This window comes from Orycteropus afer, unplaced genomic scaffold (assembly GCF_000298275.1).
Source record: "Orycteropus afer afer isolate SDZICR_OR568_19922 unplaced genomic scaffold, OryAfe1.0 scaffold00170, whole genome shotgun sequence".
NCBI lineage: Eukaryota > Metazoa > Chordata > Mammalia > Tubulidentata > Orycteropodidae > Orycteropus > Orycteropus afer.
Genome location: NW_006921757.1, coordinates 265813 through 279088, shown reverse-complemented (window position 1 = coordinate 279088; position 13276 = coordinate 265813). Strand labels below are relative to the sequence as shown.

The following is a 13276-nucleotide window of genomic DNA, read 5'->3' as shown; positions in this document are numbered from 1 at the left end:
CTGACAAGCTGATGGAGTTGCCACGCATCAGAGTTGAAAGAAAACCCACTCAAGTTCGTGTCTTTGCACTTCAGGCCTAGTGTGTGAGCCCTGCAGGGCTCCCTGTCATGTGCAGGACACCTGCCAAAACACTGTTGGGCTTTCCTTTTCAACTCTCGCGCGCAGAGCTCAGAGCCAAATGCTCTGGGCAATGGAGGGGTGATAGAGTGCCCGGTGGCTGATTTGTTCACGGGTCTCTGGGTTGAGTTCTGTTTTCGGAACTGGCAGGTGGGGGGTGGGCAGGCAGCTGGGGAAAACAGGCTTTCTCCAGGAAGGACCTGAACCCACAGGAGATGATGCTCTGTGTACGTGTGTGGGGGTGGCAGGGGTGGGGAGCCCCACCTTGAAGAGACCCTGTTGGTGGAGAAGAAGGCAGTTTTCCCTTTATGAATCCCAAACTGCGGGAAGCTGGCAGGGGGGTGCTTTGGATCCCCACTCAAAGCCATCAGGCCCTTTTCTGTGTGGATCAGCATCTCTGTTAAGAACTAACTCATCTCTGGCCAGGAAGGTGGGAGTATAGTTAAAGCATGTGGCTGCTGACTGAAAGCCTGGAGGTTCGAGTCCATGCACAGGCACCTCAGAAGGCCTGGAGCCCTACTTCTGTAAACAGCCATTGTGAACTCTACGGAGCACAGTTCTACTCTGACACACGGGGATAGGGTTGCCACGTGTCAGAGTCAACTCCACGACAACTGGTTAGTCCCCAGCCAGCTGCCCACCAGGAACTGCAGCCAGGCTCTCGTGAATTCAGGCATTTCCACTGTGGACTGTAGTCTCTGCCTAGCCTCTCAAGGGCTGTGTTCCACCTTTATAAACAGCCGCTTCCCAGAAAGTCTTTAAGGGCTGCTCCCAGGACCGTCACTAATCACAGCCACAGGACAAGACTCCTCTGACCTGTCAGGAGTTAAGGTTGCTGGGGTCTGATGTGGACCCATCCACCTGACAGTGGCTCCTCTTCCACCTCCAGCTCTGTTACCTCATGTAAGCCTTTCCAAGAAGGTCAGACCTTTGTCTTCGGAAAATATTTTATTGATAAATTAACTCTGAAAGCGCTCCCCTCCCACTCAACTGTTCTAACATCTCCTAGGTGGGCCATGAGCCCCTCTGTGGGGAGGGGCCACTTGGACAGGGAGTCTCACTCACACAAATGGAGGTGGGTAAGGGGACCGAGGCAGGTCAGGAGGTCTTCTGAAGACAGCCCCTCTTGCTCAGCACCAGAGTGGGGAGTGGTGATCAAGAGTGGAGCACCTTGGACCTTTATTGCTGGTGAGTGCCAAGGGCAGTAGGACCCTTTGCCAGTCCAGAATTGCAGCTGCGGGCATCCATGCCCAGGGCTCCAGAGAAGGTGGCACTAGTCCCCAATCATCAGAGCTTGGCTGCTGACCCCTCCTCCCACCCAGGAGCCCCTGGATAGGGAAAGAAGCCAGGACAGCATCTCAGCCAGGCGGGATTGGGGGGGAGGGGGGCGGTTACAGTGTGCAGGTCTTGAGCTGGGCGGCGCCAGGGGGGGACGCCCTTTCACAGGTCTACCGTGTCGCTTCCCACGCTCAGCTCGTCAATCTGGCGGCAGGCGTCCAGGAATTGCTCCTGCAGTAAGGCCTCCTCAGCCCGCAGCCCAGGAGCAGGCTCCGGGGAGTCGCGGGACGGGGGGGTGAGGGCATGGTAAGACCCTGAGGCCGGGAGACTGGGGCTGCTTGCCAAGGGCCGCGAGGGGCTGAGGACGCAGACCAGCGGACAGCGCGGGGGCCTGTCCGGGCTGGAGCAGAGCAGCATGGACGAGCTGTCCCGCGAGAGTCCATACAGGGAGCCGGAAGAGGCACTGCTGCCCGCGGGCCAGGCCCCGGGGGAGGGCGGCTCTGGGGACGCGGGGGACCCAGGGGCCTCCTCCGGCCTTTCACTGGACGCGGTCCCTGTCTTGGTTCCCAGCGAGATGGTGCGATAGAGGCCGAGTCCAGGCAAGGCTTCCCCGAAGGCAGGGCCTTGGAAGAGGCTGGGAGCCAGCAGAGTCTCGCTGCAGAGCGCCTCCTCGATGCTGCGCCGCAGGTTGATCGGGGAGGGCGGCCGGAAGTCCACAGTGCAATCGCTGCAGGGGGAGGAGGCGGGCGAAGAGGCCGGAAGCGCGGCCTCGCCCTCGAAGCCCTTGCAGCCGCCTCCCTGGAGGAGAAGGTCGGGACCCGGGCTCGCTAGAGCGCACAGCTGCAGCAGCTCTGCCTCGCCTCGGGCTACGGTTCTGGCCGGGGGCTCCTTCTCCCGGAGCCCGGTGCCCCAGCCCCCGGGCAGCAGCGGAGCCGCGTGGCCCGGGGACAGACGGAAGAGCTTGGCCCAGCAGCGCGGAGGCACGCGGGGGTTGCAGAGCGCGGGGTACAGGCCCAGCAGCGCCAAGGGCAGCGCGACGCCCACCTCGCCGAGGCGCAAGCCCAGCTGGAAGGCCCACCAGGGCCACGGCCCCTCCAAACCCGGCTGGCCGCCGTAGCCCAGGGCGTGCAGCACCTCGTAGCCCTGCAGGGCTCCGCTCAACAGTCCGAAGGTGCCTGCCACCGGCGCTGTGCGCGCTGCGCGCCGCCACGACTCCCGAGGGGCGAAAGGGCTGCGCGCCTGTCGGAGCGGAGTGGCGCCCTTGAAGCCGGATCCTCCCAGGGGCGCCCCAGCCCGCCGCCGCCGGCCCCGCCAGCAGGAGAGCGCCAGCAGGAGCCCCGAGAGCAGGGCGGCCAGGAAGGCATGCAGGCCGCGGGCGGCGAGCCTCAGGGGCCTTAGCGGGCGGTGCGCGGCGCTCCCCAGCGCGGCGGCGACGGCCAGTCCCAGCCCCATGAGCAGCAGCGCGGCCAGGCCGCCAGGGCACCGCGGCGGGCGCGGCCGGGCCATGAGCAGGCAGGCCAGCCCCAGACCCGCGGCCAGGCAGGGCAGCGGGAGGTCCTGCAGGAGCAGCCAGGCGAGCGCCGGCAGCCGGGCGCGGTGCCCGTAGGCGTCGTAGAAGAGAGGGAAGGCCCGCGTGGTCCCCGCCGAGAGCAGGAGCAGGTCGAGGAGTGCCAGGCAGGGTGCGCCTGGCGGGCAGCGCCAGGGCAAGAGAACCAGAGCCAACAACGCCAGCAGGGCCACCAGGCCGAAGAGCGCACCCACACCGTACACGTGGGCCTCCCAGGCCAGCCCCCAGCGAGCCCTGGCTTCTGCCCAGTCAGCCTCCAGGGTCAGGAAGAAGAGGGGCAGCGGCGCCGCAGGGGGCTGCCCACCCAGGTCAGGCAGTTCTCTGATGCCAACGCCACAGGACTCCAGCCCACATTCTGGCCGCATAGAAGGGTTCCCTGGGCTGGCAGGAGAGGGGTCATCTGGGCCAGAGGTGAGGACTTTGGGGTCTGTGGACAAAGAAGAATCTGAGGCAATTGTGTACCCCTCCCCATGCCCACCCCTGCCAGTCGGCCTGTAAGCCAGGGAAGGGGAGCCTCTGGCTCCTGCAGCCTTTTTCTAATCTGACGCAGCCCATCTCTGGACTCACCATCCAGAACTCTCCTGCTGCAGGTTGAGCACCCACCCGCCTCCCTTCAGCTCCCTGTGTGATTCGTGTCTCCTCATCACTGTGATTCTGCTAAAAAGGGTTTTTCTGAAGAAGCCAAAGAATTCCAGAACTGGAAGGAACTGTAGACGCCCCTTCTACTGCGATCCCCCTCCCAGAAGAAAAGCTTCATGAGAACATGGGTTTGTGTTTATTTATCTCACTTCTGAATCTGTGACTAAAATGGTGCCTTCAGCAGGTACTTATTGAATAAATGAATCTTCTTATTTGCCACATGAAGATATTGGGGCTCCAGTAGGCAAAATGACTTGTCCAGGGTCACAGACTGGTAGAGCCACAACTAGAATCCAGACTTGAGCACCAGTCCGAATCCCTTCCCACAATTCCAAAACCTTTTCACACTAGTTGGCATAGCTCTGTTCACCCCTCATTCCCAACCCTTGCACTAGGACACACTTCTGCTGCCCTTTTCAACTGTTCCCTCTTCTCCCAGTCTCTTCCAGGAAGAGCCCCTGTATACACACACACACGCACACACACACACACTTAGCAAGGGGTGAGGAAGCCACTCTCCCAAGCTCCTGGAAGGCACAGACTGTCATTCACTGGCCTTCCTGCCTGCTACACTCTCAACCTCAAGGGGTTTGCTTTACCCATGGCTGTGGACTCCATCTGGACATTTGTCAAAGGTTGTTTACATAGGTTCTCCTTTGGTTCTCTGTGGTGCAGTGTCTAAAGCATTTGACTGCTAACTGGAAGATTGGCAGTTCAAACCCACCAGCCACTTCTCAGAAGAAAGACAGGGCAATCTACTTCCATAAAGATTTACCGCCTTGGAAACCCAATGGGGGTCGCTGTGCATTGGAATTGACTCAATGGCAGAGATTTTTTTTTTGGGGGGAGGAGGGGGTTCTTAAGGAGCTCTGGTGGCACAGTGCCTGAGGCATTTGACTGCTAACCAGAAAGTTGGCAGTTCAAACCCACCAGGCTCTCCACAGAAGACAGGGCAATCTGCTTCCATAAAGATTACCACCTTGGAAACCCAATAGGGGTCACTAAGAGTCTGAATCAACTTGATGGGGTTGGGTTGGGTTCTTAGGCCCTTTTACAAAAGGTGACATTGAGATGAACTTCCCTGGGCTGAATACAGCCCCTGCAAGAGGCTGCCCTTGAACCCCAAAAAACCAAACTCAATGCCATCAAGTCAATCCCAACTCATAGTGACCCTTCTTTCAGTTTCTGAGGCTGTATCACTACGGAAGTAGATTGCCCAGTCTTCCTTCTGAAGAGTGGCTGGTGGGTTTGAATCGCCAGCCTTCTGTTAGCCGTCAAATGCCTAAGGTGTTATGCCACCAGAGCTCCCCAGGAAGGAGCAATTGGGGAGTTCACAGTGGGATAAAACGCCACCTGAGTGAGCCCCTCAGGTACTAACTGAGGCCTTCAGCCCCACCTTTTGCTCCAACATCTTCCCTTGGGGAAATGGGAGTCAACAAAGACAGGGTGAGGAATAAGAGCCCTGATTCTACTCTCTTGGAACAAGAGGAGAGAGAGAGAGTTAGACCCAAGAGTTCCCCCCTGGCCAGGCAGCCAGGGAAGATGCTGGAGGCTGAATCTCTCCCTATCCCATCTAGCAGGCTCAGCAGACTGCAGGCAAGAATGGAGGGAGAAATAGAGGTGGAGAAGGATGGGGACAGCCTCGGGGGTGACAAGGTGGACCAGAGGCACATGTGAATTGATGGAGGGAAGGTCTGACCACCACACTCCTGCTGGCCATGCCTCAGTTGGACGCAGGAAGGCTCTAGGAACACCCCCCACCCCAGGCAGGGCCAGCTCATGCTGGGGACATGCCCAGGCGAGCAGTCCTGAGAACAAGGAGCACTGGAGCAAGAGGTGGGGATGAAGGAATTGGACACATGAGGAGGGCAGAGAGGATGGTGTCAAAAAACTAAATACAGCCCACTGCCGACTGCACAAAAACGGTTCCAATTCCATCACATTCTTCAAGTCTGAAATGCGCAGGAGACCTACTGCCCAGGGCTGTTAGGAGAATAAATGAGAGGACATGAGAAAAGCTCTTTGGAGGCCTGTTGTTGTTAGGTGCTGTTGAGTCAGCTTCCACTCATAGCAATCCGGTGTCCAACAGAATGAAACACTGCCTGGTCCTGTGTCATCCTCAGAATCATTGCCATGGCTGAGCCCATCATTGCAGCCACTGTGTCAGTGTTCCATTGCTATTCATAAGGTTTCCAGTGGCTAATTTATTATTATTATTCCAGAAGTGGACGTGGTCACATCCTTTTTCCTAGTCTGTCAGTCTGGAAGCTCCACTGAAATCTGTCCACCATGGGTGACCGTGCTGGTATTTGAAGTACCAGTGGCATAGCTTCCAGCGTCATGCAACACGCAAGCCACCACAGTCAACAAGCTGACAGTCAAGTGGGGGAGAGTGTCTGGTGCATGATAAATAATCAATATATGATTGTTATTAGCATAGTTATTATTGGCTGATGTTCATCACCGACAAATCAATTACCAGTTTGTGTTTGCATGAGTGTGAGCATGTCTGGCCTCAAACTCGTTCTTGATTTAACTAAAGTCTATGGTAAAACCCCTTCATTGTTGTTAGCTGCAGTCTAGTCACCCCACCTCATGGCAACCCCATGCACAATGGAACAAAATGCTGCCAGGTTCTGTGCCATCCCCATGATGGGCTGCAGACCAAACCATTGTGAGCTATAGGGTTTTCATTGGTTGATTTTGGGTTGTGGATAGAACCATTGTGATGTGCAGGGTTTCCATTGGTTGATTTTGGGTTGTGGATTGAACTGTTGTGATGTACAGAGTTTCCATTGGTTGGTTATCAGAGGTAGATTATCAGGCCTGTCTTCCTACCCCATCTTACTCTGGAAGCTCTGATGAAACCTGTTCAGCATCCTAACAGCATGCAAACCTCCCATGACGGATGGGTTGTGGCCGTGTATGAGGTGCGCTGGCCGGAAGTAATCAAACCCAGGAAGGCAAGAATTGTACTGCTGAACCACCAATGCCCCTAAAAGCTCTCAGCATTTCTGAAACTTGCTTAGAAAGACAAAATTAGCCAAATGAGTGAACACCAACACATTGTCTCACTTTTTGAGCTGCATTTAAAAGAACATCATTATGATGGACTAACCAACTCTAATCAACTAACGAAGATGCCAGCTACCAGTTCATGGGAACCACTCAGTTGGGAACAAACAGCTTGCTGACTAAGGGTGGGCACTGGTCTGATAATAGCAGGATCAGACACACACATCTTCCTCACCCCCCATTCCTGGGTCTCAGTTGCCATCTCCAAACCATGTCTGTGGTGAAGTGGGAGAATTTGCTTGGCCTTTCCTGGGCGGATGTGGGCTTTGCAGAGAGGCAAGGAGACCCTGACCAGGAGCCTCACGATCGGCATTAGCCGATCGTCACCTCCCCTTCCCCCCCGCCTCATCTCACGGTACAGACAAGGGTAGTTCTCAGAGGCAGAGGTCTGGTCCATCTCGTCCTCTTCCAGCTCCACTTCTCACCAGTGGCCCATAGGGAACCCCATCCCTCATCTCTGTCCCAAAGCACTGTGGCAACTAAAGCAAATTCCAACAGTCACAGAAAGCCAGGAAATGAAACAGAACCAGAGTGCAGAGAAATGTGTTGCAGAGTAGAAATGTACCCTGTAGAGTTTCCAAGGGTGTGACCTGGAGCTCGGGTAGCACAGTGCCTAAGGCACTTGACTGCCAACCAGAAGGCTGGCGGTTCAAACTCACCAGCCACTCTTTGGAAGGAAGGTTGGGCAATCTACTTCCGTAGTGATACTGCCTTGGAAACCCAAGGAGGGGTCGCTATGAGCTGGGCCGGCTCGACAGGCATTAACAACAACACAATAACAACAGGAGCTCTGGTGGTGTAGTGCCTAAGGCATTTGACTGCTAACCAGAAGGCTGGCGGTTCAAACCCACCAGCCACTCTTTTGAAGGAAGGTTGGGCAATCTACTTCCGTAGTGATACTGCCTTGGAAACCCAAGGAGGGGTCGCTATGAGCTGGGCCGGCTCGACAGGCATATAACAACAATAGCAACAGAGTTTCCAAGGGTGTGACCTGGAAGCAGATCATAGGTCTTCCTTGTGAGGCACCTCTGAGTCGATCCAAACCACCAGCCTTTCAGTTAGTGGCCAAGTGCTTAACCATTCGCATCACCCAGGGACTCCAGACAAAACTCTGGCACAGCCCAGGCCTCAGAGAAGGGCATTCTGAATAAGGAGCCCTACTTCCAGGGCTTAGAGCAAGACCCCAAGTACTCAGGATTGGGCCAGGTGTGGGTATGGACACGTGATCTGTCTTCCGTCTCCCCATTCAAATCTTCCCAGAAGGATCCCTCTCCTGAGCAGGTCTTCCCTCCAAGGTGCCCCCTCTCTGGCCCTGAAGCCTCTGTTGACCTCATGGGTGAAGGTAGTGGAGATGGGATGTCAGTGTGAGTAATCTAATCAGTGAGGCCGGAGCTGGCTAGGGAGGAGGTGTTGAAGGGAGGCTCACTTCATGAAAAACGCCAGGCCTTGTGATGCACTAGCTGCCTGGATCACAGGGCTGGAGAATCCCAGATCTGCTCTGGATGCTGAAAATGGCTGCCTGACTTGTGGCTTGGCTCCATCCTTTCCATACGCCCACCTCCATGTCATTGAGATTGATACTCTTTATACAGGGGAACGTTTAAAATAATTAACAACTGGAATGTCACAGACATCAGCCAATCAAAACACACGCCAGCCAGGGTGGTAGTCAAGTGCAGGGGGGGTGTGGGAGTGCCAGGGGCAATGGATGTTCATCAGCTGATCTGGGAATCTTTCAACATGTTAACAACCTGGATGCCATCCTAGTGTGTACTGGCTGAATCCAAGCTCTGGCCACAGGCACTTGGAGAAGGGGACCTAATGCAGGAGAAACCCCAGGGGCCAAAGGTTAACATCACCTATGCAGAACGATCTAGAGGAGACGCCAACAGACTTCCTTAAACCCCCAACTGCTTGGCACATCTCCGCCTCCCCACATGCATACTGCTGGCTGAGCAAAGCCTTCCTGGGTTTACCCAAGGGGAGCAGGCAGGAAGAGACTGGGTCCTGCAGCCGCCAGGGAAGAGGGGAGGAAGGGCAGGGCTGCCAGCCTGTTGAGCTGGACTGCCTCTGACAGTGTCCAGACTCATTAAACCTGCCTGACCAGTGCTGTCACCCAGGTTGACAGACGGCCTCCAGCATCCTTCCCCTGAGGCACAGCGCCTGCCCTCCATCCCACAGCAGACCCACCACTGCCACACACTGGGGCTACACAGGAACTGCAGGCTCCTTGGCCACACGCAGAGGGACTGCGCGGACCACGCTCTGGCAGTGAAAGTGTTGGGTATTAAGTCTGAAGCTGGGATGCCAGTGGTTTCTTCTCTGAGCCAGCTCCAAGTATGGGGTGCCCAAGGGATTCCCACCAGTCAACCTTTCGCAGAAGCAAAGTGGGGCCTGGAGTCCCTTGGTATGGCTCCCTCGGCTTCACCTGTCAGAAGCTCTCTCACAGCAGCTGTGCCCTCTGCCCCACGGTTGCATTCTGGAGTGGACAAGATGTCCCACTGCATCCTGGGGCCCAGGGCTGGGATTCTGACAGGTGGGGTCTGGAAGTGTATTTGGATGCAGCGAGACAAAAAACGAGGTTAACACTAGGTTTCTAATTTGTGTCCAGCATCAGGCCAGCAGTTTGCTTACGTTATCTGGAAGCTTTCCACACCAAATAGCACCAAAATAGCTACTATGATTAAACCCTATTGTATAGAAGGAGTCCCTGGGTTAACACACTTGGATGCTAACAGAAAGGTTGGCAGTTCAAGTTTGCCTAGAAGCACCTCAGAAGAAAGGCCTGGTGATCTGCTTCCAAACAACAAACTGTTGAAAACTCCGTGGAACACAGTTCTGCTCTGACACACATGGGGCTGCCATGAGTTGGAATCAACTTGATGGCACTGGGGTTACTTTAGAGATGAAAAGACTTGAGCTCACAGAGGTTAAATAACCTACCTAAGGCCACTCAGCTACTAAGATTCAAAGCCAGGTTTGCAAGATTCCAGAGCCCAGAGCCTCTTCTGCTCCACCGGCTTGTCTATGTGAATGTTTTGGAAGACTTCCTTGATCAAGGGTGGCACTTGTCTGCTCAAGGTCTCCTCTTCAACATCTTCCCAGTGAGGGGCCCAGCTATGCCCATAGCTGATAGCATGTCATGTCAGATCAGAGGCAAAGGAGAGAGTGCCCAGGTTGGGGAGGGAGTGGAGAGGCAGGCCAGGCCAACTGGAGTGACAGTGAGGCTACTGCTGTTGCTTCTGGCCAAGACTCATTTTCTGCATCCTGTTCTGCCTGTGACTGCAAAACTCCCAGAGGACCATGACTTAACTCTCTCCCAACCACACTTGTTCTCAGACTATGAATATACATCTCCATGGTGAGGAAGAAGATAATGGTGATTATTGTTATGGGGGCAACGAGTCCCAGAACACCAATCATGGGCTAGCATGTAGTAATATGTGCTCAATACGTAACTGTTGAGTGCAAATGAAGTGAACACTTACCTAGCGATTCTGTTGCAATTACAGCAGAGCTCAGGGAAGCAGCAGGGTCCAGCAGACGTGGCCTTGACAGCTTCCTCTCCAAGGGGTTTGGGGACGGGGATGGGGACGGAGTGGTACCAAAGAACCCTGCAAAGGGAGCACATGAGGCTTGAGTGCCATCCTTCAAGCCAGGCTGGGCCTCTGGGGCTTTGGAGAACATCCTGTCCTTGCCAAAAGCTGGTCCCAAGGAAGCCACTGTCCCAGGAATGGTAGCCACATGCACACCATGATCTAAGCCAGGAAGGAATAAACTAGAGCGAACACGGCAGAAAGAACCTTTCTCCATGGAAGCAGCGGCCCATGTCCCAGAGCCTGGGAGAGCCATGCAGGCCTCTGCTGAGTTAAGGAGGAAAGGAAGATGATGGTTAGGATCTGAGCACAGGGCCTGGCATGTAGTACTTATTGTTGGTTGCTGTCTAGTTGGGAGACTGCATGTACAGCAGGAACAGACCATCATGATCCGTGGGGTTTTTACCGGCTAATCTTCAGAGGTAGACCACCAGGCCTTTCTCCCTAGTCTGTCTGAATCTGGAGACTCTGCTGAAACCTATTCAGCATCATAGCAACTGACAGATGGCTGTGCAGGAGGTGCACTGGCTAGGAAGCAAACCCAGATCTCCTGTACTGAAGTGAAGGGACTCTACCACTAACCCACCACTGCCCTCCCGGCACGTGGAAGTGCCCCACAGACGTGTGTTGAAATGAACACTCACCTGGAGATTCTGAAACTCCGGAGACAGAGCTTGGTGGTAAAGTTGTGCCCCGGGGGCTCGGGCCTGAGAAGTTCAGGAGTGGTGTCAGAGTAGTGCCAAAGAACCCTGTAAAAGGTGCCTTGCTGAAGCTGTCGCCTGCTGCCAGGGCCAAGCAGCAAAGCTCCCCTCAGAAGGGGCTGCTACTCACCAAAGGGGCCCAGACGCCCAGCAATCTCGGCCAGGCTGGCCCGCAGGCTGGGCAGCAGGGGCAGCGTTCGGTGGCCGAGTGTGGGGGCTGCACCCGCTCTCAGTGCCACGCCCAACTTCAGCTCCAGCTCGCTCTGGTGAGGCCTGGGGGCACTGAATGGAGGCCCCGTGGCTGTCAGGGCAGTGCCCCAGGTCACAGTGCCCATCCGAGGCTGATAGGGAGCCGTGGGCTGAGTTGTGGGCCCAGAGAGGGGGGACGTGGATGCCAGCGGCAGGGAGGAAGCCCAGGGCACAGAGCTGCCTTCAGCCGAACCCCATTCAGGGGGAGAGTTCCCGAGGGAGCCCACCAGCAGTTCCCAAAGAGGGTCCGTCCTCAGCCCACTGGCCACCTCTTCCTCTGGCTCCCGGCCCAGCCCCGGGGACAGCCGCTGGGTCTCTGTGACAGGGCTCCCCCAGGCAGCAGCAGGTCCCCGAAGGTGGAATTTGAAGTTAAGTCCCAAGTTGAGTGACAGCATCGAGGCCTCACTCTGAGGTGGGGGGCCCAAGGTGGTGAGAGGGACAGGAGAAGCAAGCTGGGGGCCCACAGGGACAGCCAGCAGGGCCCAGCAGAAGAGCCCCAGCCCCAGACAGCCACAGCCTGCCATGGCCCACACCTCCTGCAGGAGCTAATCCCGGCCTCGGTGGGCAGGGGGCTCAGGTCTTCAGCACCTTTGAGTGCGAGGGTCCTGGAGAGAGGAGAGGCCTCATGAGCCCTGGCCGCTGCGCTCATCCCTTTTCAGGATGCAATGCCCTGGGGAAGGGCTTCCGATGCCAGAGAGCCTTGGGGCATGGGGAGGGGGGCAGGATGCAAAGTTCCATCCAAGGACAGGGTGACACACTGAGTCTATATTCAGGCCCCAGCACAGACAGACCTCTTCCCAGCAGCTCCTCATTCAGGTACCCTCTCTGTAAACCCCTGCCCCAACCTTGCCCAGCTGAGGGCTGGGGGCTGACTGCACTCAGCTCCCCTTTTCACCCAACTTATGGCGGACAGGATGGACTGGAACTCCCTTCAAACCTTTACCCACCAGCCACTCCTCGGAAGGAAGGTTGGGCAATCTACTTCTGTAGAGATACTGCTTTGGAAACCCAAGGAGGGGTCACTATGAGTCGGGATGGATTCGACAGCAATGACTTAGTATGCCCTGCACCCCATGTAAACTACAACTGTGAACAAGCAAATCCTCCCTGATGGGGTTCAACCTGTTCCCACCCCCCATTCCCACCCCACTCCACTGTGAGACCTGGCCTGGGGATGGCTCTGGGCACAGGTCCTAGGAGGGACAGAAGAGAGGGCTGAAGGACTGCAGAGCTGGGAGGGCAGCCCAGGCTCTGACCAGAGAAGCCAAGTGCCCCAGGCAAGCAGGGCTCCCTTCCTCGGACCCTAGGAGTATTTGGGGAGGGGTGGCTGGGAGGTCTCAGGCTTCCTGGTGAGGAAGGCCAGGCAGGCAGGCACAGCAGGGGCTGTGGGGTAGAGTCCCAACAACCCCCAGCATTCCCCACAGCACTAACATCTGGTGGGGGGAAGGGGAGGGTTGAGCCAGGGACACACGTGCACCCGGCACACTTACATCACACACAAGGCCACACCTAGCACCCATGACATGCTCACCCACTCACCCTTCACAACCCCCTGCACACAAACATGACCACACACACATGCACGTACACACGCACACGCAACACACACATATTCTGTTCTCCCTCCTACATGGGTTCAGATCCAAGCTTGTGGCTCCCAGCGTCCTCTCTCTCTCTGTCTGTCTCTCTCTCTCTCTCTCACACACACACACACACACACACACACACACACACACACACGCCTCACAGCAGACACATGCAGCATGTACAGAGGCACACACACCCCCTACACACATTCACACTCTGTACAGACACACATCACACGCTGTCAACCCTGCACGAACCCCACCTCTCGCGCACCCCCACACACACGCCCCCCAGCCCGGACCCGCCGACCTGCTCCACTGAGCCCTCCTGCAGGCTCCTCGGCCGAGTCCCCCGAGGAGGCGCGGCCAAGGCGGCCCCAGCACCCGGGTGGGCAACGCTTCGCCGAGTCTCACTGTCCTCTCTGGCACCCCAACTGCAGATCGCAGCCCCCGACGCCCCTCGGCTCG

The 13276-nt window shown here is 56.6% G+C and overlaps 1 protein-coding gene across 1 annotated transcript; it reads right to left on the bottom strand.

Moving 5' to 3' along the window:
• Positions 1-1557: 1557 nt before the first annotated feature.
• Positions 1558-11746, bottom strand: PRRT4 (proline rich transmembrane protein 4). Its single transcript, XM_007946731.1, has 4 exons — positions 11104-11746; positions 10917-11021; positions 10165-10290; positions 1558-3389 (listed from the first exon to the last, which is right to left on the bottom strand). The coding sequence occupies exons 1-4, from the start codon at positions 11744-11746 to the stop codon at positions 1558-1560; spliced, it is 2706 nt and encodes a 901-aa protein (XP_007944922.1).
• Between the last annotated feature and the right edge of the window lie 1530 nt (positions 11747-13276).